The sequence below is a fragment of the Neoarius graeffei genome, chromosome 27 (assembly GCF_027579695.1).
Source record: "Neoarius graeffei isolate fNeoGra1 chromosome 27, fNeoGra1.pri, whole genome shotgun sequence".
Taxonomy (NCBI): Eukaryota; Metazoa; Chordata; class Actinopteri; order Siluriformes; family Ariidae; genus Neoarius; species Neoarius graeffei.
In genome coordinates this window covers 7,108,522-7,136,389 of record NC_083595.1, presented here as the reverse complement: position 1 = coordinate 7,136,389, position 27,868 = coordinate 7,108,522, and the positions used below count along the sequence as shown (strand labels likewise).

The 27,868-nt window shown below is 42.0% G+C and overlaps 1 protein-coding gene across 2 annotated transcripts in view; it reads left to right on the top strand.

Moving 5' to 3' along the window:
- The window catches only part of col8a1b (collagen, type VIII, alpha 1b), a 34,441-nt gene extending 7,517 nt beyond the window's left edge, over positions 1 to 26,924 (top strand). The window contains exons 2-6 of one of the 2 annotated variants that reach the window (XM_060911755.1): positions 3,654 to 3,767; positions 23,004 to 23,298; positions 24,248 to 24,288; positions 24,410 to 24,440; positions 24,536 to 26,924. In XM_060911755.1, the coding sequence (XP_060767738.1) occupies positions 23,013 to 23,298; positions 24,248 to 24,288; positions 24,410 to 24,440; positions 24,536 to 26,436 (2,259 nt within the window). In that variant the 5' untranslated portion in view covers positions 3,654 to 3,767; positions 23,004 to 23,012 and the 3' untranslated portion in view covers positions 26,437 to 26,924. The remainder of the gene's footprint in view (positions 1 to 3,653; positions 3,768 to 23,003; positions 23,299 to 24,247; positions 24,289 to 24,409; positions 24,441 to 24,535) is intronic. The other variant, XM_060911754.1, reaches the window with a different exon arrangement.
- The last annotated feature ends 944 nt before the right edge of the window (positions 26,925 to 27,868 follow it).

Genomic DNA, 27,868 nt, shown 5'->3' with positions numbered 1-27,868 from the left:
GCTTTAAGAGGTCATGAATTTAGAGTTGCATTTTGATTTATTATCTCATCTCATTATCTGTAGCCGCTTTATCCTGTTCTACAGGGTCGCAGGCAAGCTGGAGCCTATCCCAGCTGACTACGGGCGAAAGGCAGGGTACACCCTGGACAAGTCGCCAGGTCATCACAGGGCTGACACATAGACACAGACAACCATTCACACTCACATTCACACCTACGCTCAATTTAGAGTCACCAGTTAACCTAACCTGCATGTCTTTGGACTGCGGGGGAAACCGGAGCACCCGGAGGAAACCCACGCGGACAACATGCAAACTCCACACAGAAAGGCCCTCGCCGGCCATGGGGCTTGAACCCAGGACCTTCTTGCTGTGAGGCGACAGCGCTAACCACTACACCACCATGCCACCCTGATTTTTTTATTATTATTTTAATTCATGTGCCATTACAAGCAGGAATTTGGCAAAAAAAATTAAAGTGGCATCAAAGGTAGGCATGTAACAATTCGCTCGATTCACAATTTGATTCGATTCATGAGACTGTGTTCATGATTTGAATTTCCTGTGATTTTTTTTTTTTTAATTAAGTGAAAAAATTGTATTCCCCCCAAAAAATGCAACATTTTATTTCCTATTCTTTATCAATTTAAAGATTCCTTCTGTTAAATAAAAAAAAGTCTCATTTTCTAAATAACAACAATAATTATTTTGCCACATTGGTAAAATTTGGAGTAAAATATATTAGCCTGTTAACTAAAATAATTCCTTTTATAAAAAAAAAAAGAAAAACATATTCCTCTTCTTAATAAACTTTCTTCAACATTTGTACCTCTTCCATTTGCTTCTCTTTTCTTTATCTTTCATCAGTCTGTATAAACAGAGCTCTGATTTCTTGTTAAATCTATAAATCGATCACACAACACCTCTCGCATTTTAGATCTGTTTTTGTGTCATTAGAGCTGTGTTACTTCCGCCTACGGTGAACTCGCGTGCATTCCCGCTACTTTTATTGCTGATTAAACGACGCAATTACATCTAGGAAAAATGAAGAGATTATTGTCGTTGTCAGGTCAAAACCTGCTATGTGACATTTTTCCTTTTTTACAGGAGACGTAAAAAAACGAATAAAACTCTGAAATAACAAGCTGAGAAGCCAGTAAAAGTTTACTTGTTCTATTATTAGCTTTTCTAATTAGCATAAATGGAAGCACGAGATCAAACTTGACCAATCAGCATAGAGAACCCAGTTTGACCTAAATTGTCACATAGCAGGTTTTGAACTGACAGCGACGTTATGCAGCCTGATGATAATCGCGATTCATCGATTCAACTCGTCATAAATTTGTATCACAATTTATAATCGCAGCGATGATGCATCGTTACATAGCTAATCAAAAGCGATCAAGTCGAGCATCCTGTGTCCCTGTGCATTTCTCTGCATGCCTATGATGCATCAATGTGCTCTAATCAGAGCACAGCTCTTTATCTCGCAGTAGGCAATCCCATAATCCTTTCCAATGGACCGGAGCTCAATAAAAGGTTTCACAAGCTTCCTTGCTGTAAATTAGTTCCAGAAAACAAAAGCTCCTGCGTTCACGTAAGCCACTGATTTGAACCTTGGTCATAATTATATATCAAACCAATCATGGAAAGTCAGGGTGAAAGAGGTTTTATTTGAGGATTCAGCTACAGGGCGGATCATATCACAGATAATTATGGGTGATATTGCTGCACATGTTTTCCTCTGGCCGGCTCAAGTGGATTTGCTCTCAAACCCCAAAGAACACGAAGTAACAAAAGATCCTCTCTTCTTTTTTGGATTTGCGTCTTGGCTACTGAACCCGACCTCTGGCTCACAGTAAATGAGACCTTTACACGATTGGCTGATTTCAATTCAGATAAACATGTTAATGAAGGAAGCATGACTTGACACGACGTGAGTATTATAGGGTTTGTATAACATACAGGCGTTTTACGGAGAAATTCTCACATGGCTCGGTATTGCATTTTAATACAAACAATTAACTGCTTTTATTTAATGATATTTATGTAGGAAAAAGTCATATAAATATTAATTTCAGCAGCTTTAATCATGAGGAACCAATTATTCATAATAAGAGCAGACTCTGGAGTTATCCAGCTCATCATGACAGATTAAAAAAAAAAAAAGAAAAATGGTTAAGAATTTCCAAAAGCATTTCATTTTCCAAAATTCACACTTGTAGTGAATTTTAGTGTATAGACCCTTTTCAGTCACGTGACCTTCGTAAACGCGACCGCCATTTTGGACATGTAGTGGACTTCGGCTCGAATCGGTTTGAAGGCGACAAACATAAAAGAAAAAGGAGCGAGATGCAGAAAACTGTATTTACTAGTTTACTGTAATTATGATCTGGCAGCTGTTTACACCGGATCCAGTGTAAATAGCTGCCGGAGCCAACGTCCGAGCTTGCCGGAGCACGCTCCGGCTGGCCGCGAGCTAGCGCGCTCCGGAACCTCGGACGTTGGCTCCGGCAGCTATTTACACTGGATCCGGTGTAAATAGCTGCCAGATCATCTCATCTCATCTCATCTCATTATCTCTAGCCGCTTTATCCTTCTACAGGGTCGCAGGCAAGCTGGAGCCTATCCCAGCTGACTACGGGCGAAAGGCGGGGTACACTCTGGACAAGTCGCCAGGTCATCACAGGGCTGACGCATAGACACAGACAACCATTCACACTCACATTCACACCTACGGTCAATTTAGAGTCACCAGTTAACCTAACCTGCATGTCTTTGGACTGTGGGGGAAACCGGAGCACCCGGAGGAAACCCACGCGGACACGGGGAGAACATGCAAACTCCACACAGAAAGGCCCTCGCCGGCTACGGGGCTCGAACCCAGGACCTTCTTGCTGTGAGGCGACAGCGCTAACCACTACACCACCGTGCCGCCTGCCAGATCATAATTACAGTAAACTAGAATGGAATGTTAACAGCAATGTAATGCCTTTTCTGGCTAATTTTATTCGTCTTACCTCCAACAAAGTGGTCACTACACAAGCGTTGGTATGCCGCTATCCATCTTCTCTGTCGGTCAGCATCTACCGGGATCCGATAAAATGATAACCCTTGCCTTGTTTGTTGATGGTTACTACATCCAGGTGCACAACAACATAGTGGCATGATGGAAGTCTTGCTGAAAATAAACACTTTCTTTGCTGCCGTTCCTCAATGTTGGCTGTGGTAAACTACTGGTAGTACACGTCCAAAATGGCGGCCGCGTTTGTCGTGACGTCACGTGAAAAGGGTCCATACTCACTGGATTTATGACGTATTAACTGCCAGACCATTTGCTATTACGTACATTTTAGCATCGTTTACCTTTTAATGACTTGGCACTGTATATTATAAAACATAAATGTGTCTGTTTTAAGTTTATAAAGCTTATGAAGCAAATACACAGTTTTCAGGAAGTTGTTGTTTTGTTTAACATTTATGGAAGGAGTCTCCAGTGTCAGCACTTTGCAACAGCTGTAACTTTTAAGTTTTCCTGCAGTTTTTACATATAAGAGATCCAGAGATCACGAATCAACTATTTCTGTGTGCAAATTATAACTTCATCATATCACATCACACCATGCTGTTTGTTTATTTTCCTGTAACATTACAGAAACAGTGCTTCGGCTTCACCGTTTCGATCTCGCCCGTCCACAGAGACGGAACAGTTCAGTGACCGAGGCCGAGTCATTCACCGTCCTGACTCGCCTTAGCGAATCCTTCACCAGTGAGTGTTTTATTTCTTCCTTAATACGGCTGAATTGTTTTCACCACCAAATCTGAAAGCTGATCCCGTGCGAAAGCTTTTGTCACGGCGGGTTTGTTTTGTTTTCCCTCCATCGCGGAGTTATGAATATTTATGAGTGAAAGTAAGACGTTTCAGCTTTTGCTTCATATTTTCCAGCAAATCCTTTTTTCTTTTTTTTGAAAGCTGATGTGGTGCTAGTGACACAGGGAGGATGTTCAATTCAGCTTAGGAGTGTGTGTGATTGAATAATCGGATTAGGACCTCTCACACACACACACACACACACACACACACACACACACACACACACACACACACAGTGTACTGCTGTTTTGAGCTCCATTCAGCCCATCTGTTATTTGACTTTGTGTCTCTAATATGAATAATTTACTTACTGATTAATCACATATATAATAAAGGAAGTAACTTTTCTGTCCCCTTTTAAATAAACATTACAATTTTATCCTCAAATAATGAACAAACATGACTTAAAAATATGTCTCATGCATCAGTTTTATTAACTTTTGCTATGGGATATTAATAAATGTCCATGTGTCATATCATATATGCTTTTTACAGAATAAATGTGGTTCCAAAACATTTAAGTCTTAGTTTTTTTTTTTTTTCTTTTTTATCAGACATCTAATTTATTGGGTTTGTTTACCTGACATGTTTCGACGTACAACTTCCGTCTTCCTCAGAGTGTCACCGGATGTTAATTGGTGACGCATCTTTTATCAGCTGCTGTTTCTGAAGGCGTGGCCTTCCTGTCTGGTTTGACAGGTCGGTCACGCCTTCTACTGTCTGTTTGTCCCCTGCAAGATGGCACTCCAGGTGTGGGAGAGCATGTATGCTCCCTCATCCCGGTTGATGGTCCTCGGGCTTCGCTTACGGATCTCCATGGCCTCCCTGATCCAGCGCTGATGTTTGTTATCTTCTGTGCGGATGACTCTGGCATTCCCCCAGTCCATAATGTGATTTTCCCTTTTGCAGTGATCTGTTATGGCTGACTTATAATTTTCCTGTTGTGCCTTTTCTTTTATTGTTCGGGTTTGTCTTGTAGCTGTCTCCTTTTCGCACTCTTTCTTATGTTCATGTTTTCTTGTGCTGAAACTCCTTCCTGTCTCCCCAATATAAGTTTTATTGCATAATTTACATGGAATCTCATATATGGTGTTGCATCTGTTGTCCGGATGCATTCTGTCTTTGGGATGCACCAGGATCTGACGGAGTGTTGTGTGTGGTTTGACAGGTGTGTTAACATTGTGTTTCCTCATTACTCTTTGAATGCGTTCAGTTATTCCCCTGATGTATGGTAATGTAACTACTCCCCTGTGTTCTTGTTTGTTAGTTTGTTTTTTCTCTTTCTTTTGTGTTTTGTTGTTTTTAACCTGTTCCGCCCCTTTGGATATTGCCCATTGTGGATATTGACATGCTTTCAGTGCGTGTTGTATATGTTGTTCCTCCTGTTCTTTGTCCTGTGGATCTGTAATTATTGCTGTGCGTTCATGTAATGTTCTAACTACGGATATTTTGTGCATTATGGGGTGTTCGGAAGTCCAGTTTAAATATTGGTCGGTGTGTGTGGGTTTTCTGTGTACTTTTATTTTGATATCCCCATCTTCTGTGTGTTGTATTTTTAAATCCAAAAATGCTATTGACTGCTCCGTTTCTTCTTCATGTGTGAATTTTATATTGCCGGTATTGTCTATGGTGTTGAGATGGTCGGTGAGTTGTTGAGTGTGTCCCCTCTTTACTTTTTCCAATATGTCCAAAAGAAAAAAAAAAAACTAACTATATTTAATATAAGACATAATGAACGTAATCGAAAGATTAAGAATTAGTTACGGAGACGAAAGCATCAAGGAGTTTCGCCGCCTAGAGAGATTGACACGGAAACGGGCACGCTACAGGAATCACCTGAGATTCAATCTGCGCTGCCGGGATGAGGAAGTCGTACCGGCCAGCCTGAACATCAAGAACCCGATTCCAACCAGAAACGCGGAAAAGATGATCAGGAAAGTGCGGATGACTCTGGTAAAAGAACGGATACGGTGCACAACGGATAAACTAAATAATATCAACAGCGAACTACACAGAGAGACGGAAACTTTCAAACGCCGGTTTCCCCAAAACAAGGAAATGGAAATAGCAATACACGGACACTTGGCAGACATACACGAACAGGAATTCACAGAGACAAAAACCCGACAAATACGAAAACTGGACAAACTCATCGCACAGAAAAAGAAGGCAGAACCGGAGCACGCACACATCAACGACAAATGGATTTACAACATATCAAGGTACAAACTCTCACAAGCAGAACGCAGTATACTAGCAAAAGGACTCAACTACGCTGTCACACCGAACAACATACCACACGACGAATTCATTCTGGCAACTGAGTTAGCATGTGAGAAAATACAGGATCAGGGACAAAAAGCAGCACTAAGAAACGCAATAGCTGGTATATTGAAAACGGCCAAACCACCACCCAGCAACATCACCAAACAGGAAGCCAAAGCCATGAAAACATTAGCAAAAAATAAAGACATCACAATCCTCCCAGCAGATAAAGGCAGAACAACAGTTATTATGGACACTGATGAATATGAACGAAAAATGAATGAATTACTCAGCGACAACGCATTTGAAATATTAAAAAAAGACCCAACAGAAGACAAGAAAAAGAAACTTAAAGCACTACTAAAACCACTACTCAATGAAAATAAAATAGATAAGCAGGATTACAATCATTTAGTACCCACAGCCAATGTCATCCCCAGGATTTACGGCACACCAAAAATACACAAACCAGGAACACCATTACGCCCCATAGTAGACAGCATTGGTTCAGTCACATACAACTTATCAAAAGCACTCACCGAAATAATTAAACCATTACTAGGACTCACAGACCAACACTGCAAAAACTCAAAACATCTGGCAGAAGAACTAAAAAACATCAAAATGCAGCAAGATGAAGTTTTCATTTCACATGATGTCATATCTCTTTTCACCAGAACACCCACGGAAGCCACCATACAGATAGTACAAGACAAATTAAAAACAGACAGGACGCTCAAGAAACGTACAAACCTCACCGTACAAGACATCACTCAGCTTCTTCAATTCATCGCCACATCCACATACTTTCAGTTCAGGAATACAATCTACAGACAGAAGGAAGGTTTTGCCATGGGAGACCCACTATCAGCCATCATGTGCGGTTTTTTCATGGAGGATCTGGAGCAAAAAGCACTCACCACAATACCAGCGGAATACAGACCAACACTCTGGAAACGGTATGTGGACGACATATTGGAAAAAGTAAAGAGGGGACACACTCAACAACTCACCGACCATCTCAACACCATAGACAATACCGGCAATATAAAATTCACACATGAAGAAGAAACGGAGCAGTCAATAGCATTTTTGGATTTAAAAATACAACACACAGAAGATGGGGATATCAAAATAAAAGTACACAGAAAACCCACACACACCGACCAATATTTAAACTGGACTTCCGAACACCCCATAATGCACAAAATATCCGTAGTTAGAACATTACATGAACGCACAGCAATAATTACAGATCCACAGGACAAAGAACAGGAGGAACAACATATACAACACGCACTGAAAGCATGTCAATATCCACAATGGGCAATATCCAAAGGGGCGGAACAGGTTAAAAACAACAAAACACAAAAGAAAGAGAAAAAACAAACTAACAAACAAGAACACAGGGGAGTAGTTACATTACCATACATCAGGGGAATAACTGAACGCATTCAAAGAGTAATGAGGAAACACAATGTTAACACACCTGTCAAACCACACACAACACTCCGTCAGATCCTGGTGCATCCCAAAGACAGAATGCATCCGGACAACAGATGCAACACCATATATGAGATTCCATGTAAATTATGCAATAAAACTTATATTGGGGAGACAGGAAGGAGTTTCAGCACAAGAAAACATGAACATAAGAAAGAGTGCGAAAAGGAGACAGCTACAAGACAAACCCGAACAATAAAAGAAAAGGCACAACAGGAAAATTATAAGTCAGCTATAACAGATCACTGTAAAAGGGAAAATCACATTATGGACTGGGGGAATGCCAGAGTCATCCGCACAGAAGATAACAAACATCAGCGCTGGATCAGGGAGGCCATGGAGATCCGTAAGCGAAGCCCGAGGACCATCAACCGGGATGAGGGAGCATACATGCTCTCCCACACCTGGAGTGCCATCTTGCAGGGGACAAACAGACAGTAGAAGGCGTGACCGACCTGTCAAACCAGACAGGAAGGCCACGCCTTCAGAAACAGCAGCTGATAAAAGATGCGTCACCAATTAACATCCGGTGACACTCTGAGGAAGACGGAAGTTGTACGTCGAAACATGTCAGGTAAACAAACCCAATAAATTAGATGTCTGATAAAAAAAAAAAAAAAAAAAAAAAAAACTAACTATATTTAATATAAGACATAATGAACGTAATCGAAAGACATTTAAGTCTTGATTGAATGTATGTCATTTAAAAAAATTATTATTATTTATTTATTTTTTATTTTTTTGACAAAGCGTTAACCTTGCGATACACTGCAAAGCGAGTGTAATCTAGCGTTAAATATTAGCTAACGGTCATGGAACAAGGTTTATGTATTAACTTTTTAAGAATTATTTCTTCTATAGTTATGGAATGATATTAATGCTAACTGACACACAATTCGACAGTTTTGGTAGCGCTGTCCTGAACACATAATTAGCAAGGAAGTACAACTTAAAGCAGATACGCAGAACCTTTATTTTTAAATACATTTCTGAGTAGATAGTATCTCCATCCTTGACTCTTGTATGCTGCATAAATGGGAATTTAAAAAATATATATTTTTGAGAGTTAAAATCGACCACAAAGTTGGCATTCGAGCTGAGCCAGCCAGCCCTGAGTGCATGACATCACAGCGGTAACCGGTTTTAAGGCCGAGGCCTTTTACAGCTATAGACCAAAGTCATATAAATAAAAATTTACGGTGAAAGTAAGAAATAGTGTTACCGACTTCCTCAACGAAGACTGATTTGACTTCATTGATTGTGGGTTGACTCTCATTAAAACAGGATGGGTGCTATAACTTATGCAACATACATGTACATGCATGCATTTTCACTGATAAAATGTAAAAGGCTAATTAAATAATCAGATGAACTGAGACAATCACATTCTGAAGCAAATTAAATAATCTTATACCGCTAACTTAAACACACAATACAAGTTACATGTATTAATCTAAATGCAGGTAAACAACGTGTTGTTTTTTTTTGTTTTTTTTTATCCAAATGAGAGTCAGAGCTTACCCGTCTGTGTTCTCGCTTCTTGAAGGACGATTGTTTTTGAAACAGTCTGACTTTCAGTTCTCCGTTCATTCGCTTCTTCCACATAAGGGCGAGATGGCAACAATATCCAGTTTAGAAATCAGACGGCTGCTCCACTCATTCGCTTTTCTTCATACTGTGTACTCCGCCATTACTGCTCAGCTCAGGCAATTACTAAAACCTGGGACGGAACGGGACGTCACCGGTTTTAGCAACGACTGCAGGGAGGTCACTGCCCGAGCGATATGTCCCGTCCCGTTCCGTCCCAGGTTTTACCAACAACCCTCAGCTCACTGGTGCAACTGAACACTCTTTCCTTTTAAAAATAAATAAAATAAATACTTTCCTTTTCTTGTAGTTTTCTTTTCCTTTAATTGTTGGTACTGCACCCTCTTTCAATCCGGGCTTATAGCCAACGCTCCTCAACAGGTCAGAGGTTTCGTACGAGTCCTCAGTAAAAAATGTGCAGAGCAGAGGAGAGACCACTTCGTAGCCGCCCAATGTGTCCGTGAACTTCTCGCAAAATGCGTCCAAATCTTTGCAGTTTGAACATTCTTGGGCCATGAATGCAACGTAAATCCACCTTCTGTCGTGTTGCTGCACCCGCCAGTAACACATCTACTTAGCATGGTGATAAATTAGCTCAGAATGGAGGATCGGAGTTGCAGTCAGCTCTGTGTTTTAGTAAAGCAGAAATGGCGATGAGTCCGATAGCCTTCCTGCTGTGACATTACGAACGTCAAGGTCATTCACTCAGAGCGCTACCTATATAAATCACTTTAATCGTAAAAATGACTATATTAGATTTATTGTTGTCGCTTAAAACTATTCCTGTGCCATTCTTGAGGTCTCAAGTCATTTATAAACGAAAGTGAGGCCGTGGCTCTGCGTATATGCTTTAAGCTTGTTAACTAGCTAGCAGGGCGGCACGGTGGTGTAGTGGTTAGCGCTGTCGCCTCACAGCAAGAAGGTTCTGGGTTCGAACCCAGCGGCCGGTGAGGGCCTTTCTGTGCGGAGTTTGCATGTTCTCCCCGTGTCTGCGTGGGTTTCCTCCGGGTGCTCCGGTTTCCCCCACAGTCCAAAGACATGCAGGTTAGGTTAATTGGTGACTCTAAATTGACCGTAGGTGTGAATGTGAGTGTGAATGGTTGCCTGTGTCTATGTGTCAGCCCTGTGATGACCTGGCGACTTGTCCAGGGTGTACCCTGCCTTTCGCCCGTAGTCAGCTGGGATAGGCTCCAGCTTGCCTGCGACCCTGTAGAACAGGATAAAGCGGCTAGAGATAATGAGATGAGATGGGAACTAGCTAGCACAAATAACTAACACTACAACTTAAAATACTAGCTATGAAGAGTATCAAACTCTAGTTTGATTGTTGGCACCAAATTTGTTTGCGTGCGAGGATTACAGCAGCACCAACATTGTTTTAGCTAGCTAGTTAATATTTGCAAGTTAGCAAACTATCTACTTAGTTACATAAGAAGCAGAGTCATTACCATATACAACCCCGATTCCAAAAAAGTTGGGACAAAGTACAAATTGTAAATAAAAACAGAATGCAATGATGTGGAAGTTTCAAAATTCCATATTTTATTCAGAATAGAACATAGATGACATATCAAATGTTTAAACTGAGAAAATGTATCATTTAAAGAGAAAAATTAGGTGATTTTAAATTTCATGACAACAACACATCTCAAAAAAGTTGGGACAAGGCCATGTTTCCCACTGTGAGACATCCCCTTTTCTCTTTACAACAGTCTGTAAACGTCTGGGGACTGAGGAGACAAGTTGCTCAAGTTTAGGGATAGGAATGTTAGCCCATTCTTGTCTAATGTAGGATTCTAGTTGCTCAACTGTCTTAGGTCTTTTTTGTCGTATCTTCCGTTTTATGATGCGCCAAATGTTTTCTATGAGTGAAAGATCTGGACTGCAGGCTGGCCAGTTCAGTACCCGGACCCTTCTTCTACGCAGCCATGATGCTGTAATTGATGCAGTATGGTTTGGCATTGTCATGTTGGAAAATGTAAGGTCTTCCCTGAAAGAGACATCGTCTGGATGGGAGCATATGTTGCTCTAGAACCTGGATATACCTTTCAGCACTGATGGTGTCTTTCCAGATGTGTAAGCTGCCCATGCCACATGCACTAATGCAACCCCATACCATCAGAGATGCAGGCTTCTGAACTGAGCGCCGATAACAACTTGGGTCGTCCTTCTCCTCTTTAGTTCGAATAACACGGCGTCCCTGATTTCCATAAAGAACTTCAAATTTTGATTCGTCTGACCACTGAACAGTTTTCCACTTTACCACAGTCCATTTTAAATGAGCCTTGGCCCAGAGAAGACGTCTGCGCTTCTGGATCGTGTTTAGATACGGCTTCTTCTTTGAACTATAGAGTTTTAGCTGGCAACGGCGGATGGCACGGTGAATTGTGTTCACAGATGATGTTCTCTGGAAATATTCCTGAGCCCATTTTGTGATTTCCAATACAGAAGCATGCCTGTATGTGATGCAGTGCCGTCTAAGGGCCCGAAGATCACGGGCACCCAGTATGGTTTTCCGGCCTTGACCCTTACGCACAGAGATTCTTCCAGATTCTCTGAATCTTTTGATGATATTATGCACTGTAGATGATGATATGTTCAAACTCTTTGCAATTTTACACTGTCGAACTCCTTTCTGATATTGCTCCACTATTTGTCGGCGCAGAATTAGGGGGATTGGTGATCCTCTTCCCATCTTTACTTCTGAGAGCCGCTGCCACTCCAAGATGCTCTTTTTATACCCAGTCATGTTAATGACCTATTGCCAATTGACCTAATGAGTTGCAATTTGGTCCTCCAGCTGTTCCTTTTTTGTACCTTTAACTTTTCCAGCCTCTTATTGCCCCTGTCCCAACTTTTTTTGAGATGTGTTGCTGTCATGAAATTTCAAATGAGCCAATATTTGGCATGAAATTTCAAAATGTCTTACTTTCGACATTTGATATGTTGTCTATGTTCTATTGTGAATACAATATCAGTTTTTGAGATTTGTAAATTATTGCATTCCATTTTTATTTACAATTTGTACTTTGTCCCAACTTTTTTGGAATCGGGGTTGTATAAGTAAATGTCACAATGTTAAATAGCTAGTTATCAAGGATAAGTTTTCATAGTCAAATTTGTCATGACCAACTTGTGTTAGAAATCAATCATAAAATAATTGTTAATGTGCATCATTTTTTTTTTTATATTCACATCTTTCAAAAGCAAAATGATGTCATTATTTTAAATGTGTTAACTTGGAATTCCCAGCTCTTTTCAGTGAGTCAGATCATTTGGCTTAGTGAACTATTACGAGTCGACTCTTAAATGACTCATTACCACTTTTTTTTTAATCCCTCGCTGGCCGAAAGGCCCGAATGGGGATTATGTCGTGGCGATGTCCGTCCGTCTGTCAATCCGTCTGTCCTGGGAAGGGTGCTCACCTTCTGACATCAAGTCCTCTCACAATTTTTGGACGAATTTCTCGAAGCTTGGCAAAAGGCCTTGTTATATGACGGTAATACGCATATTGCAATTTAATTTCGTTTGTGAAAATTTTTACCAGAGTTTTGACCCTTGATTAAATAACTTGTACTTTTGACAATTTCATGAGGGTGTACGTTCTTCTGAAATCAACTCCTCTCACAATTTGTGGAGGAATTTCACCAAACTTGGCAAAAGCCTTTGTTATATGACAGTTATACGCAGATTGAAATTTCGTTTAATTTGGGCAAATTTTCCCAGACTTATGCCCTTAATTATTAACAAACTTGTACTTTGGCAATTTCGTCAAGGTGTGCTTGCTTTCTGAAATCAACTCCCCTCACAATTTTTATCCCCCGCTGGCCGAAAGGCCCGAAGGGGGATTATGCCGTGGCGATGTCCGTCCGTCCATCCATCCCAGGAAGGGTACTGACCTTCTGAAATCAACTCCTGTCACAATTTTTGGAGGAATTTCATGAAACTTGGCAGGATTCTTTGTTATATGTCGATAATACGCATATTGCAATTTCATTCAATTCAGTCGCTTTTTACCAGAGTTATGGCCGCGTTGCCAGCGGGGGATATTGTGCTCTCAGAGCGCTCTTGTTTTAATAAACCAGAGAAAGTTTGAGATATTTTGACCAGTGATTGTTCTTCGTATGGCTGAATTTCTTTTACTTTTTCACGAAACCACCTTTTTTGTGAAACCTTTTAAATAAACAGAACAGCTTTGCATTTTACAAAGCATGCGGTTACAGATACGGATCTTGCGAAACTGTCTCGTTCATACAGCTGAGAGTGAAATACGCTCACAAACAGCCCAGATATTGAAATGAGGATTCCATGGGAAGCTTTAGATTAAATTACATCGCAGGTGCAATGATGCTGGTTACTAAAAAGGGAGAAATACTTGATCATCGCGAGCCAACCTTGACTTAAAAGAAGCGATTCAAAGAGTCGACTTGTTCGCAAGTGACACATGACGACAGTAGACAATTGAGGTATTTCACCTGACGTCACAGGGTCACGTGACGCCCCGGTGTCCGCCATTTTGAACGTCAAGCTACATACTAACGCTGCAGACAGAGAGGGAGAACCGGCTTGAAAAAAAACGTGTTACAGACACCTAGAATAGATTAATTTGTCAGTAAGCACTCTATAAATAACCAGGGTGTTTGCTTGTTGTGCTGTGGGCTGCCACGACAGACAGGGACAGCGTGCAGGACGCTCCTTTTACCGGTTTCTAGTGATGGGAATTTCGGCTCTTTTGGCTCTTCTTACTATAAGGAGCCGGCTCTTTCGGCTCCCAAATGGCTCCTGAGATTTTATTTTTGATTTAATTGCTGCAATTAACTAGTTAATTAATTACATTATTATTTATATTTTATCAATAGGATGTTTTCCATTTTATTTTTTTAGTTTTTGTAGCCTTTGTAAAGTATAGCAGTGTAACAAGCTATAGAAATAAAACTTGCTTACCAATTAATAAATTATTTTCTCACAAACATAATGCAAAACTGTGTTATATTACCAATATAAAATACACAGCTGATTTTCCCCTCCTCAGGTGCCTCACAGACTCCTCTCCCCTGCGCTCCACAGCTTTAAGCGTTACACCAATTTTCGTATTTTCGCAGCTGTGAATGGCATCAACCAAAAAAAGTAGGCGTACACCATGCTACTTTTTTTCCTTTGAATGGTAACAGACAACACAAAGACGCAATTGGACAGCAACTTTTTTTGTGAAAGTCTCGCTCTCTCTGAGGCACCTAAGGACAAAAAAATAATTCGGCTCCCCAACTCGGCTCCCACCGAAGAGCCGGCTCCCGTCGTTCACTTCAAAGAGCCGGCTCTTTGAACCGGATCGTTCGCGTCCGACACATCACTACCGGTTTCCTACTGACCCAGACAGGAGGGCCAAATGGATTGCAGCTGTGAAGAGACAGGATTGGGAGCCAACAGAGTACTCCAGACTTTGCAGTGATCATTTCATTTCAGGTTAGTTTATCAGTTAACGCAATTTTGATAAAATATATAGCAAAAAGTAAATGAGTCAATGTTTGTTAACCCATCTGAGCAGTGAAACAAGGCAGTGTTAATTTGTCTAGGGTTGCATGTAGCAGACATCAGACATAAAACGCAATAACAGAGGCTAGAAAGAAACGGGACACAGAAATAAACAGGGAAATTAAGTAAAAAGAAAGAAAGAGAGAGAAAAAAAAAGAGCGCGGATCTCCAAACACACGAGAAGCCTATCTTACGCACATATCACGCGGACTCCACACACGCATCGCGTCTGAAGTCATAACTCATCAGGGGAAATCGTGTCCGCATTGGCATGTTCAAAAAACAACCTTGCGTCAACAATGATACCACACGCAAGAAAAAAAAAAAAAACAGTCAGGCTACTCAACAACCAACCTGGTAGCAGCAGTCGTTGTCATGTAAACGCAACACTTCGGATATGCAAATGCTTCCCGTTACACACGATTGCTATGTCAATAAACATCATTTTGCCAATATTTTAGAGACCCCCCAACATTTCCCAAATCATGTTTTCAAGGGGGGGCGGCATGGTGGTGTAGTGGTTAGCGCTGTCGCCTCACAGCAAGAAGGTCCTGGGTTCGAGCCCCGGGGCCGGCGAGGGCCTTTCTGTGCGGAGTTTGCATGTTCTCCCCGTGTCCGCGTGGGTTTCCTCCGGGTGCTCCGGTTTCCCCCACAGTCCAAAGACATGCAGGTTAGAACTGGTGACTCTAAATTGAGCGTAGGTGTGAATGTGAGTGTGAATGGTTGTCTGTGTCTATGTGTCAGCCCTGTGATGACCTGGCGACTTGTCCAGGGTGTACCCCGCCTTTCGCCCGTAGTCAGCTGGGATAGGCTTCAGCTCACCTGCGACCCTGTAGAAGGATAAAGCGGCTAGAGATAATGAGATGAGATGTTTTCAAGGGATCTCATGTCTGTTTCAGGGGATCTCGGATCCCTCGAGTAACAAGACAGTGTTGTGATAGCCTACCTTGTACCGTTTCAAACTGCTGGGGTCATCCTTCATCAAACTGTTGACTTCTGTCGACAACCTTGGCTCCATACCAAGGCTGGGTACAGTGTTTGTGATAAAAGACAGATCCAATTTAACACGAATCACAGCTTACTTTCTTGTTAAAATGTGCAAAGGTCTCCACCATCTCATACCGCCTTGCACTGAAGGACTTAAGCGTGCCGTCCAAAATGGCTGCATCACGTGACTTGGTCACGCGGGCGAAATACCTCAATTCTCTTAGATGTGCACATGCCAGATCGTTGCTTTTGCTATGCAGATGTGATTCCTCTGTCTACATTTGACTGTCTTTTCTGAACTTTTTTGGCTTGAATTTAGTTTACAGGCTAAAGTTCTTTGCGATCTGACAGTAAAACCATGGAATTGAACTCTGAAGCCACATAAAAATGTGAGGTTTTTTTGTAGCAGACACGCTACTGGAAAACATTCCTGCTCATTCACTATGCTAATTCTTTGCTGCAGAGTTCTGCGTTTAACTTCGGAAACTTTGATCCACATGTTTTCTATCATCTCTTTCCAAATCAGTACAAGAACGGATGAAGATTCACAGCTGTACGGACCATCTTCAGTTCTGTTAAAGGCTTGTCGAAATCTTGAGGAGGACTTTTCAGACTTCCCCAGACCCTCAGTGACACTCCTGCTGTTGACCAGATGTCATAAATGTGGCGTGGGATTCAATAAAGCATTACACACCAGTGAGAGTGGCGACCTCAAAGCCGTATGGCATGTTCTTCATTTCCTCATATTCATCTTAGCAAACATTGCCAGGCAAAAGCGATTAGCATGCTGTCTCAACCCCAGAACACCTCGTCTGTCTTCCCCGACTTATTAAAGGAAGAAATCAGATCACGCGTATGGCTTTCATAAATCAGACATCCTGGCAGTCGGACGCTGTTCCGATGTGCAATTCGAGATTCCGCCGTCATTCCAAGCTGCTCTGTGGTTGAAAAGATTTTTGCATGATGTCGGTTTGTTGTCGTTTCTGTGAAGACGAGCGATTTGGAAACAGGAGAAAGGGAGCACAAATGCAAACTTGCAAAGTGCTGAGAAAAAGTACAAGGCCCCTGTTGGGATTTTATGCATTTATTAGTGCTGAAAGTTACGCAGATGTCGGTGTGTTAACCCCTTAAACTTCAAGATGAACATCATTTGTTCAGCTGGCGCATGTGGAGTTTTATTAGAACGCTGCCTCAAATGGCCTTTTATTGAAAACGGAGCATTTAAGATGTAAGAGTTGTTCAAACAGTGTTCATAAGGAGTAGATACACAGCCAAATATCTTCATCGAATAAACAGTCCAAAGTGTAAAACCATCCATAACAGCTCAGTGCTTAGATATAACTCAGGGTGATCTCAAGGCTCGACGTATTTTAAATAATATTGAGTGGTCTATCAGATATATTCCATTCAGCTAGCATGAAATTGAACGAGTTGAAGACGAGTAGCTGAATGGAATATATCTGATATACTATGAAAAAAAGCCCGCCAATATTATTATTATTATACATTCCTTTCGGATGTTCAGCGTGTCCAAAATTCTCTCAAAATCTTACGTATTTAACGAAGCGAACCTGGCGGCCATGTTTATTTACAGCTTGTCACAGTCGCTCGCTAGTGCGGAAGTTTTACGTCTCCGACATGTGACGTCGTCATGTCTTGACAACCGTGCACTATCGTAAACCATCTTCAGTGCTCAATCTCCATTGGGTAGAGTGACGTCATACGGTACATGTAGGATAAGTGACATGCTAACAATATTGCATGCTATCAAACCAAATGAATGAAACCTGCTAGAAGGGAATAGAACATGTGTTTTTTATTCCATCGAAATAAAAAAAGTGTCCTGTATGGATAAGAATAGAGAATATCCCTGAGCAGTTTACAACCCCAGTTCCAAAAAAGTTGGGACAAAGTACAAATTGTAAATAAAAACGGAATGCAATAATTTACAAATCTCAAAAACTGATATTGTATTCACAATAGAACATAGACAACATATCAAATGTCAAAAGTGAGACATTTTGAAATTTCATGCCAAATATTGGCTCATTTGAAATTTCATGACAGCAACACATCTCAAAAAAGTTGGGACAGGGGCAATAAGAGGCTGGAAAAGTTAAAGGTACAAAAAAGGAACAGCTGGAGGACCAAATTGCAACTCATTAGGTCAACTGGCAATAGGTCATTAACATGACTGGGTATAAAAAGTGCATCTTGGAGTGGCAGCGGCTCTCAGAAGTAAAGATGGGAAGAGGATCACCAATCCCCCTAATTCTGCGCCAACAAATAGTGGAGCAATATCAGAAAGGAGTTCGACAGTGTAAAATTGCAAAGAGTTTGAACATATCATCATCTACAGTGCATAATATCATCAAAAGATTCAGAGAATCTGGAAGAATCTCTGTGCGTAAGGGTCAAGGCCGGAAAACCATACTGGGTGCCTGTGATCTTCGGGCCCTTAGACGGCACTGCATCACATACAGGCATGCTTCTGTATTGGAAATCACAAAATGGGCTCAGGAATATTTCCAGAGAACATTATCTGTGAACACAATTCACCGTGCCATCCGCCGTTGCCAGCTAAAACTCTATAGTTCAAAGAAGAAGCCGTATCTAAACATGATCCAGAAGCGCAGACGTCTTCTCTGGGCCAAGGCTCATTTAAAATGGACTGTGGCAAAGTGGAAAACTGTTCTGTGGTCAGACGAATCAAAATTTGAAGTTCTTTATGGAAATCAGGGACACCGTGTCATTCGGACTAAAGAGGAGAAGGACGACCCAAGTTGTTATCAGCGCTCAGTTCAGAAGCCTGCATCTCTGATGGTATGGGGTTGCATTAGTGCATGTGGCATGGGCAGCTTACACATCTGGAAAGACACCATCAATGCTGAAAGGTATATCCAGGTTCTAGAGCAACATATGCTCCCATCCAGACGACGTCTCTTTCAGGGAAGACTTTGCATTTTCCAACATGACAATGCCAAACCACATACTGCATCAATTACAGCATCATGGCTGCGTAGAAGAAGGGTCCGGGTACTGAACTGGCCAGCCTGCAGTCCAGATCTTTCACCCATAGAAAACATTTGGTGCATCATAAAACGGAAGATACGACAAAAAAGACCTAAGACAGTTAAGCAACTAGAATCCTACATTAGACAAGAATGGGTTAACATTCCTATCCCTAAACTTGAGCAACTTGTCTCCTCAGTCCCCAGACGTTTACAGACTGTTGTAAAGAGAAAAGGGGATGTCTCACAGTGGGAAACATGGCCTTGTCCCAACTTTTTTGAGATGTGTTGTTGTCATGAAATTTAAAATCACCTAATTTTTCTCTTTAAATGATACATTTTCTCAGTTTAAACATTTGATATGCCATCTATGTTCTATTCTGAATAAAATATGGAATTTTGAAACTTCCACATCATTGCATTCCGTTTTTATTTACAATTTGTACTTTGTCCCAACCTGGAATAAAACTAAAACCCCAGAGTGTGTGACCTCTGCTGGCATGAAAGGAAACTTTTTTCCCCCTGAGTCTCTCTTTTGACTCTTACTTGTGAAAAGCTTGTAATATAAAGCTGCAGTTTTTAAAGCAAACACAAAGGGAATTATCGCGAAAAAAAAAAGGGATTGTTTTTAGTGCTGAAGCAAGCAAATTCCAGAATAACTTTATATCTACCCTAATTGTTTTTTTATTTTTTGGAAACCCAATTTGACCATAATTTTAATAGCCTGAAAAAATAAATATAGCTTGCTGATGTGAACTATATACTATACTTGTTGAACGTTATGTACATTTATACTAGACTTTATTTCACATTAATCAACTCAAAACAGCCCGAGAGAAAGCAAGAGCGCCGTATCAGCGTATCTACATTCCAGGGGGAACATCTAGTTGGGGCAAGGCACTGGTCAAAACATTATTAACTTCAGTGAGGTGAGCGTCGGCGGGGATTCTAGGGTGTCGGTTAATATCAGCGAGTTCAAAACACTATCAATCATTGCAGACTCAACTATCGATTGGCAGTTTTATTGAGGGGAAATGGAGAAGGAGCTCTTTTGGTGTATTTTTGAGAGATAACCCGTACTAGTGTACTTGGATGTTAAAATACAGAGCTCAAATTTGATATCTGCAATAACAACTGTGCCAACCCATCTGGGAGGATTTATGTTTTCCACCAAGTAATCAAGCACACAGTCTTAGAAATAAAAGGTTCTACAAAAGGTTCATTGTATAATTTAATACTTGTTTTTTTAAAAAACTATACTCATGTTGAATCCTTTCTGTTGGGTGACACTCTGTAGGGTTGATGGAGACTTTAAGGGTTGCCAAAGAGGGACAACCTAACAAGGGGTTTTTGACCAGGTTTGTAAGAGCTGGAAAACAACACAATAATTAGATTCTTGGTAATTAATCAGCAATCAGATTTGAGAATTCAGCAATGCTCTGGTATAACAACCAATTAAATAGCGTGCAAGACAAGAGAAGTGTTTAATTATTCTCTAGGCAATGTGTAACGGCAACCGACACTCACCTACATTCTTACTCGTGTTTGAAAAACGATGAAAAGGACGTGATATTTTATCTTTTATATATTGGGCTTCACAAGTGCCACTCATAATTCAGGGCAGGGAGAGAAAACTGGACAGGAGCTTACTGCTGGCTTAAACGCTTCAACTTGGGCGATTCATCATTTGCATGTGGAACTCGTCCAGCTAAATTCTGTTTTTTTTTCTCTCTGAATGAGGTGTCAAAATGTGTTCCTGATTAGCCATAGTTTCCACTGCCAGTAAAGCTCAACTCAAGACATTCTCTCAGAGGATAGAGTGCTTATATTAGCTGGGGTAATACTGATTTCTACCTTATTTTTATTCATACGTATACCTAACACTGCGTTCTACCAGTTTTGGGTTTGGTGGCAAATAAAATCGGGGTGTATTAGAACAGAAAGAAAAATCGACTGTGTTGTAGGCTGTTCCCTGGGATTTAAGGTTGAGACCTGTGTTAGATAACTAACTCTAGAGCACACACACACACAGACCCACCTATATTTCCAGTAATCTGTGAAGAATTTGTAGATTTCTGGAACATTTCATCGACAGGGCCTTGTGTTTAGAACAGAGACTGGTGGGTGCACATTATTTTTAACTTCTAGACAGGCTGGTGATGGAACAGCTGTTTATAGCTGCTATAACACAAGTGAAAACAGGAACTACCTTGTTTTGCGGATGTTCCACAACATTAACTGTAACTAGAAATGGATAAAAGTAACAAGAAATGGAAAACGATCAACTTTGGCATCATAAAAGGAACTTTGCTTCATCACACCAACCTGTCGTTGATTATTTTCTGATAGCAGCACAGCCTATTTTGTTTTATTCTATTAACCAAAATCTCAGCAACATGTATTTTTGTAATGGCTGTTGGATTACTTTCAATTAAAAAAAAGTACACTTGCACAAATGCGATTGTGCTTTATTTTACACAACGATTGCAAACTGCAGAAATGACAGTCAATAAACCTAACTTCCAGCACTTTATTAAGGCTGTAGTGTGATTGTTTAAGCAGTCCATCCTTGCAGAAACGAGAACGTATTATCAGCTGAAAGACACCTTTTTGCACACAAGGGACACGTTTTTCAAAAGCTGTCAAAGGTTCGGCATCATCTTATCTACGAGCCAGTGGAGAAGGTGTTTAGCTGTCCTATTTTATGATGATCCTATTCACGAAAACAATGCTCTGGCCTGGGTTTATACCAGAATATTTTGGTCTACTAAATGTCAACTCTGTTATTGCTATATCTCTAGAGTCAGTGGCGGCTCCTGAATTTTTTTTCAGGGGGGGCAATTTTCCCCCGTTATGTCTACACGGACCATAAATGTCCACAGGACTGAAGTAAATTGACCTAGGTAGCAAGTCAACTGTTCTACAGAATGTTCTGTGAATACTGTAGATTTTGTACTTCAAACTCCATGACCAGCAAGAATTTTACAGACTGTGCAACTTAAGGACAAACAGGAAAGTGCACTTAGTGTAACAAAACATTGTAAATAGTTGGCTAACATAACAATAGCAGTTGAATAAATAGATGAGTGGATCTTTAGATCTTGCAATTACTGGTATTTACCAAGGATATTACCAAAGTGCTAACTCTCAGAGCAAAGTGTGGCAAATATAAAAATGCACATTGAAAACATCAAAAGTGAACGGATTCTGTGACTGTGTGTGTGAGAGAGTCACAAAGTCAACCAAACCCAGAAAAACACCACGGTGACTGGAGCCCTCAGTTTCGTCTTTGCCTCGTAGAGCTAACTCGAACACTCCACAAAATTTCACGCATTGGATGAGCCGGTTTAATATGTGCCTGTTCTTGCTCACCTCATCGTTGTGGCGGTGAACTGCTAGCCTGTAGCCCTCATCCAGTTGCGTAGCGATGTTCACTCTCCCAAAAGCCGAAAATTTCAGGCAGCTGCCCATGTGAATCTTTGATGACTCATGTTTTTTTATTTTCTCCGACAAATGATGCATGTCCGAAACTCCAGTGACCGTCCAAGCAGTGTTGTCCGTGGAGCCACCTCCAGGGTAGAAAAAGCAGGGGGAGCAGAAAACCGCTGAGGCGTCCTCGCAGCCAGCTCGCCAGGATTTGCGCTGGGACCATGTTGAAGTAAAACCTCGAGTATATGATTTCCCCCCCCCTTGTCGAAATTTGTTTTATGTTTAGATTTGGTCGAGGGGGGTCCAGCTTGTTTTGTTGCCAATTTAGCTCGATTTGATCGCTGACTAAATGGAACTTCTTTTAAGGACCGCACTGAATTGCTTTCCGCATCCATCTCACCTCAGAAACTGAGCGGATCGAACGCAACTTTGCCGCGCTTCGCAGTGACGTAAGCACGTTAGGGCAAGCCCCCCCGGAACCCATAGAGATTGCATTGAAGTGTCAGTCAGGAGAAAAAAAATATATATTAACATGGGACTCTATCAGTGAACTCTTGGGCGATTTTCAGCGTGACTGAAATCGCCCCAAAAGGGGCGGTACTCTAGAAGCAAGACCACCCTGATTGGACAATGATACCCAGAGACAGATTAAAACGGCCTTGAGCAGCACTGGTGAAAGTTTGTTTTAAAAAAAGAAAAAAAAACTTTTTTTTTTTTTTCGTTTTGGCAGTGCGTCGCCCAATCGCCCTTATGCACCAGCCGCCCTTGTCTAGAGTGTGCACATGCATCAATTCCTTTCCCTTCTTCTGTTCTGCAGGACGTGGCCATGCATTTCCACTCAGCCTGTGGATTTGCCTTGGTGGTACAGCTTTACCTGCTGCATCATGCCCAAGCAGGGGCATACTATGGACACCAGCAGCTGGCCCAGCAAAACCAACCACTGCCGCAGTTACCTCATATGCCACTGGGCAAGGAAAGGACACCCCAACAACAGTATTTAGGACAAGAGTTGCCTCACCTGCCATATGGAAACGATATGCCCATGGTCCCTTACTATGGAAATGAACAGCCACAGATGCCTTTTCCTTTGGCAAACCCCAATCGAGGCAAAGGTATGAATACAATCAAAAATATTAATGACATCCATGAATACAGTGGCTTAATATACTACTGTCGTTTGTCATATAGTTAATGTGCAGCCTTTTATGCTAGGACATTCTGAACATAAAAATGAGATTTTAAGGAAGATGGTGCACGTTTGAGGTACTAATCCGTTTCCGCTTTGTTTCACACTTAATTTGTAAAAGATCTAGACACTATAGCACAGCAAGACGTCTACCCACATTTCTTCTAAAGATTTATTTTTTGTCTTGGCCACATTTGCATCATCAGCTGTTGCCTGCCATCTCATGATGCAATGAAGCCCCTGAAAAGTTAAAGTTAATTAAATTACCTTGCCTGCTTTTGCCGAAACAAAAATAATCTACAAAGTCCTAGCGCCTGACCTGTACATGGTTTACCCACACAATAATTCACACTCGTGACAATCATGTATCATAATCACCATCCATTATCTGTAACCGCTTATCCTGTGCAGGATCGTGGGCAAGCTGGAGCCTATCCCAGCTGACTACGGGCGAAAGGCGGGGTACACCCTGGACAAGTCGCCAGGTCATCACAGGGCTGACACATAGACACAGACAACCATTCACACTCACATTCACACCTACGGTCAATTTAGAGTCACCAGTTAACCTAACCTGCATGTCTTTGGACTGTGGGGGAAACCGGAGCACCCGGAGGAAACCCACGCGGACACGGGGAGAACATGCAAACTCCACACAGAAAGGCCCCCAGAAGCTTCTTGCTGTGAGGCGACTGTGCTAACCACTACACCACCATGCCGCCCTCATGATAACCAGTAGTTTAATATTTATGATGAACATCCTGGGAATATAACAGATTTGGGCCATACCATATTGCTCCATTGTTTAATTTATACTTTTCTTATTATTCCCATACACATCACAAATCATTTATGATCTTGCATTCTCTCCTCAGGTGAAAACATTCTCCGAGGTCAGAAAGGGCCATCAGGTGAGGTACCTTGCCATACTTTGAATATATCTATCCCTTGTTCAATAAGTACAAAAACAAATTCTATACACAATTTACATTGCATGTACAGTATATTCATAATATTGCATTCCCCCATCAGGTGAGAATATTCTCAGAGGTCAGAAAGGTCCTTCAGGTGAGGTACCTTGCTATACCTTGCATACGTATAACCATTTGTGCTTTTTGAAAAATTACATACATAGCACAAATAATATTGTGTTCTCTCCTCAGGTGAAAATATTCCCAGAGGCCAGAAAGGTCCTCCAGGTGAGATTGGCCCGATAGGACCTCAAGGACCTCGGGGGCCCCCAGGACTACCAGGTCAGGGGATTCCAGGACCTCCTGGGAAACCAGGCCCATCAGGCCCTCAGGGATATCCTGGAATTGGAAAACCCGGTATGCCAGGACTGCCAGGAAAACCTGGAGGAATTGGATTGCCAGGGCCAAAGGGTGACATGGGACCAAGTGGTGGTGTGGGACCAGTAGGATTGCCAGGACCTCCAGGTCTTCCAGGCCCATCTGGGTTGCCAGGTGTGTCAAAACCAGGTGCACAGGGATTACCTGGACCGCCTGGGTTTCGTGGAGAGCCTGGACAAAAAGGAGCTCCAGGAATTCCTGGGCTTTCAGGACCTAAAGGGGATTTTGGACTTGGTCTTCCAGGATTACCAGGGATAAAAGGACCACCTGGGCCTCCGGGGCTACCAGGTCCAGGAGGACAACCAGGAGTTGGAAAGCCAGGCCTCAATGGACTACCTGGGGCCCCTGGGAGCGCTGGTAAACCTGGTTTCCCTGGAGAGCAAGGGTTAGCAGGACCTCCTGGTGAAGAGGGACAACCAGGACCTCCAGGCCTACCAGGTATTGGCAAACCTGGTTTGAATGGTTTTCCAGGGCCATCTGGTCTTCCAGGTGGAAAGGGCGAGCCAGGTCCGCCCGGTTTTCCAGGAGGTCCAGGTTTACCTGGAATTGGTAAACCCGGATACCCTGGACCAAAAGGTGACAAAGGATATGGTGGTTTACCTGGGGCTCCAGGTCCAAAAGGTGAGAAAGGTCATGGTGGATTTCCTGGACAAATTGGCCCACCTGGACCAGGTGGTCTTCCTGGTCCACCAGGCCTCATGGGGCCCCCTGGTGGCATTGGTTTCCCTGGACCAAAAGGGGAGGGTGGCGAAGTTGGGCCAAAAGGACCAGCAGGTCGCACAGGTGAACCAGGTCCTCCAGGACTCCCAGGAAAATCAGGGTTCCCAGGAGCAAGTGGACAACCAGGACCCAGAGGTTTACCTGGACCTTTAGGCCCTCAGGGTGAAAATGGACACAAAGGTTTACCTGGTCTCCCTGGCGCTCCTGGCAAGCTTGGACCAAAGGGGGAACATGGTCTACCAGGAGATAAAGGTAGTCAGGGTCCAATAGGAATCCCAGGATTAATGGGGTCCAGTGGACCAATTGGGCCTCCAGGACTTCCTGGACCAAAGGGAGAATATGGACCACCAGGAAAGCCTGGACCACCAGGTGAAGGCAAGCCTGGTTTTCCAGGTCCATTGGGTCCACCGGGGAAACCAGGTCCTGGTGGACTTCCTGGCAAACCTGGAATACCTGGCCTTCCTGGTCCTCCTGGTCCACCTGGACCTCCATCTGGTAATGGTGCTGTTCTTCCTGACATGGGTCCAGGACTTGATGGGGCAAAACAAGGAGCCTATAAGAAAATCAAGCCTGGTGATTTTATTGGCAGGAATGTACTTGAGATGCCCGCCTTTACTGCTCAGCTAACAACCCCGTTTCCACCTGTTGGCACGCCTGTGGTCTTCAACAAGATCTTGTACAATGGCAACCAGAATTACAACCCTCAAACTGGCATTTTCTCGTGCAGTGTACCAGGAATTTACTATTTTGCATACCATGTCCACTGTAAAGGGGCCAATGTGTGGGTGGCTCTGCAAAAGAACAATGAGCCAGTCATGTACACATATGATGAGTGCAAGAAAGGTTTTCTGGATCAAGCATCTGGAAGTGCAGTACTGCCTCTGCAGACTGGAGACTCTGTTCATATTCAGTTACCATCAGATCAAGCTCCTGGACTTTATGCTGGTCAATATGTCCATTCATCATTCTCTGGATATTTATTATACCCAATGTAACTTGTCAGAGAAATCCCTCACAAATCAGTGGTGGAAATGTAAAGTTCACATGCTTGCTATCAAAACTGATGAGTGGGAATGAAAAGCACAGAGAGCAGTACCAGGGGTATGAAAGATAAAGAGCCATAAAAACTGAATCTGAACATATATGTAGGTGAGTGAATCCATTGGAGTTGTTTCACCATGCAGCTGACACAGAGGCAACATTTACAGATCATACAATAAATATTCAAATAGCAAGAACACACTTCACATATTACCCGCCAGTATTTATATAATACAGGGATAATAGTTACATACATAGCGTATTTCAGTTTTTTTTTCTTCCATATACACTCATTACAATAATCTATAAAGCTCATAGTACTCTCACTCTTTGTATGGTGCAACATATTTTATGGTATCTTTCGATTACGTTCATTATGTCTTATATTAAATATGGTTAGTTTTTTTTCTTTTTTTATCAGACATCTAGTTTTTAGGTTTGTTTACCTGACGTTTCGACGAATGTAACTGTCGTCTTCCTCAGAGTGTCACCGGATGTTGTTGGTGACGCATCTTATCAGCTGATGTTTCCGAAGGCGTGGCCTTCTTGTCTGGTTTGACAGGTCGGTCACGCCTTCTATTGTCTGTTCGTCCCCTGCAAGATGGCACTCCAGGTATGGGAGAGCATGTATGCTCCCTCATCCCGGTTGATGGTCCTCGGGCTTCGCTTACGGATCTCCATGGCCTCCCTGATCATACATGCTCTCCCATACCTGGAGTGCCATCTTGCAGGGGACGAACAGACAATAGAAGGCGTGACCGACCTGTCAAACCAGACAGGAAGGTCACGCCTTCGGAAACATCAGCTGATAAGATGCGTCACCAACAACATCCGGTGACACTCTGAGGAAGACGACAGTTACGTTCGTCGAAACATGTCAGGTAAACAAACCTAAAAACTAGATGTCTGATAAAAAAGAAAAAACTAACCATATTTTATGGTATATTTTGCTTTTCCAGTTATAACATCACTTTACAGTAGCTTGAAATTCGCTGTCTTTGTGAATCAGAATTTAACGTTGAAGAAACAAGGTCAGTTTTGTTTACTGATACAACCTGGGGGATACTTACGGTATGAAATATGTATATGTGTACATATATATTTTTTGTTTTTTGTTTAAAACAGGATCAACGTAGTATCATTCCGTTACACATTTCTAAGTTCCATCTTAGCGGAGTTAGATGCTGAAAAGATTTCTGTGGAGGTTCTTTTTCTCTGTAATTTATTTTAATTTTTTTTTTTTTTACTACTGAGTGCTTGAATTTGTACATGTGCAGAAAAGATGATGGAACATACGAAAAAAGGGGGAAAAAGGAATTCTGTTTTCTAATTTTCAGAATGGTGCTAAACATTTCGTTGAATGAGGAACGGTGAAGTTTATTGTGT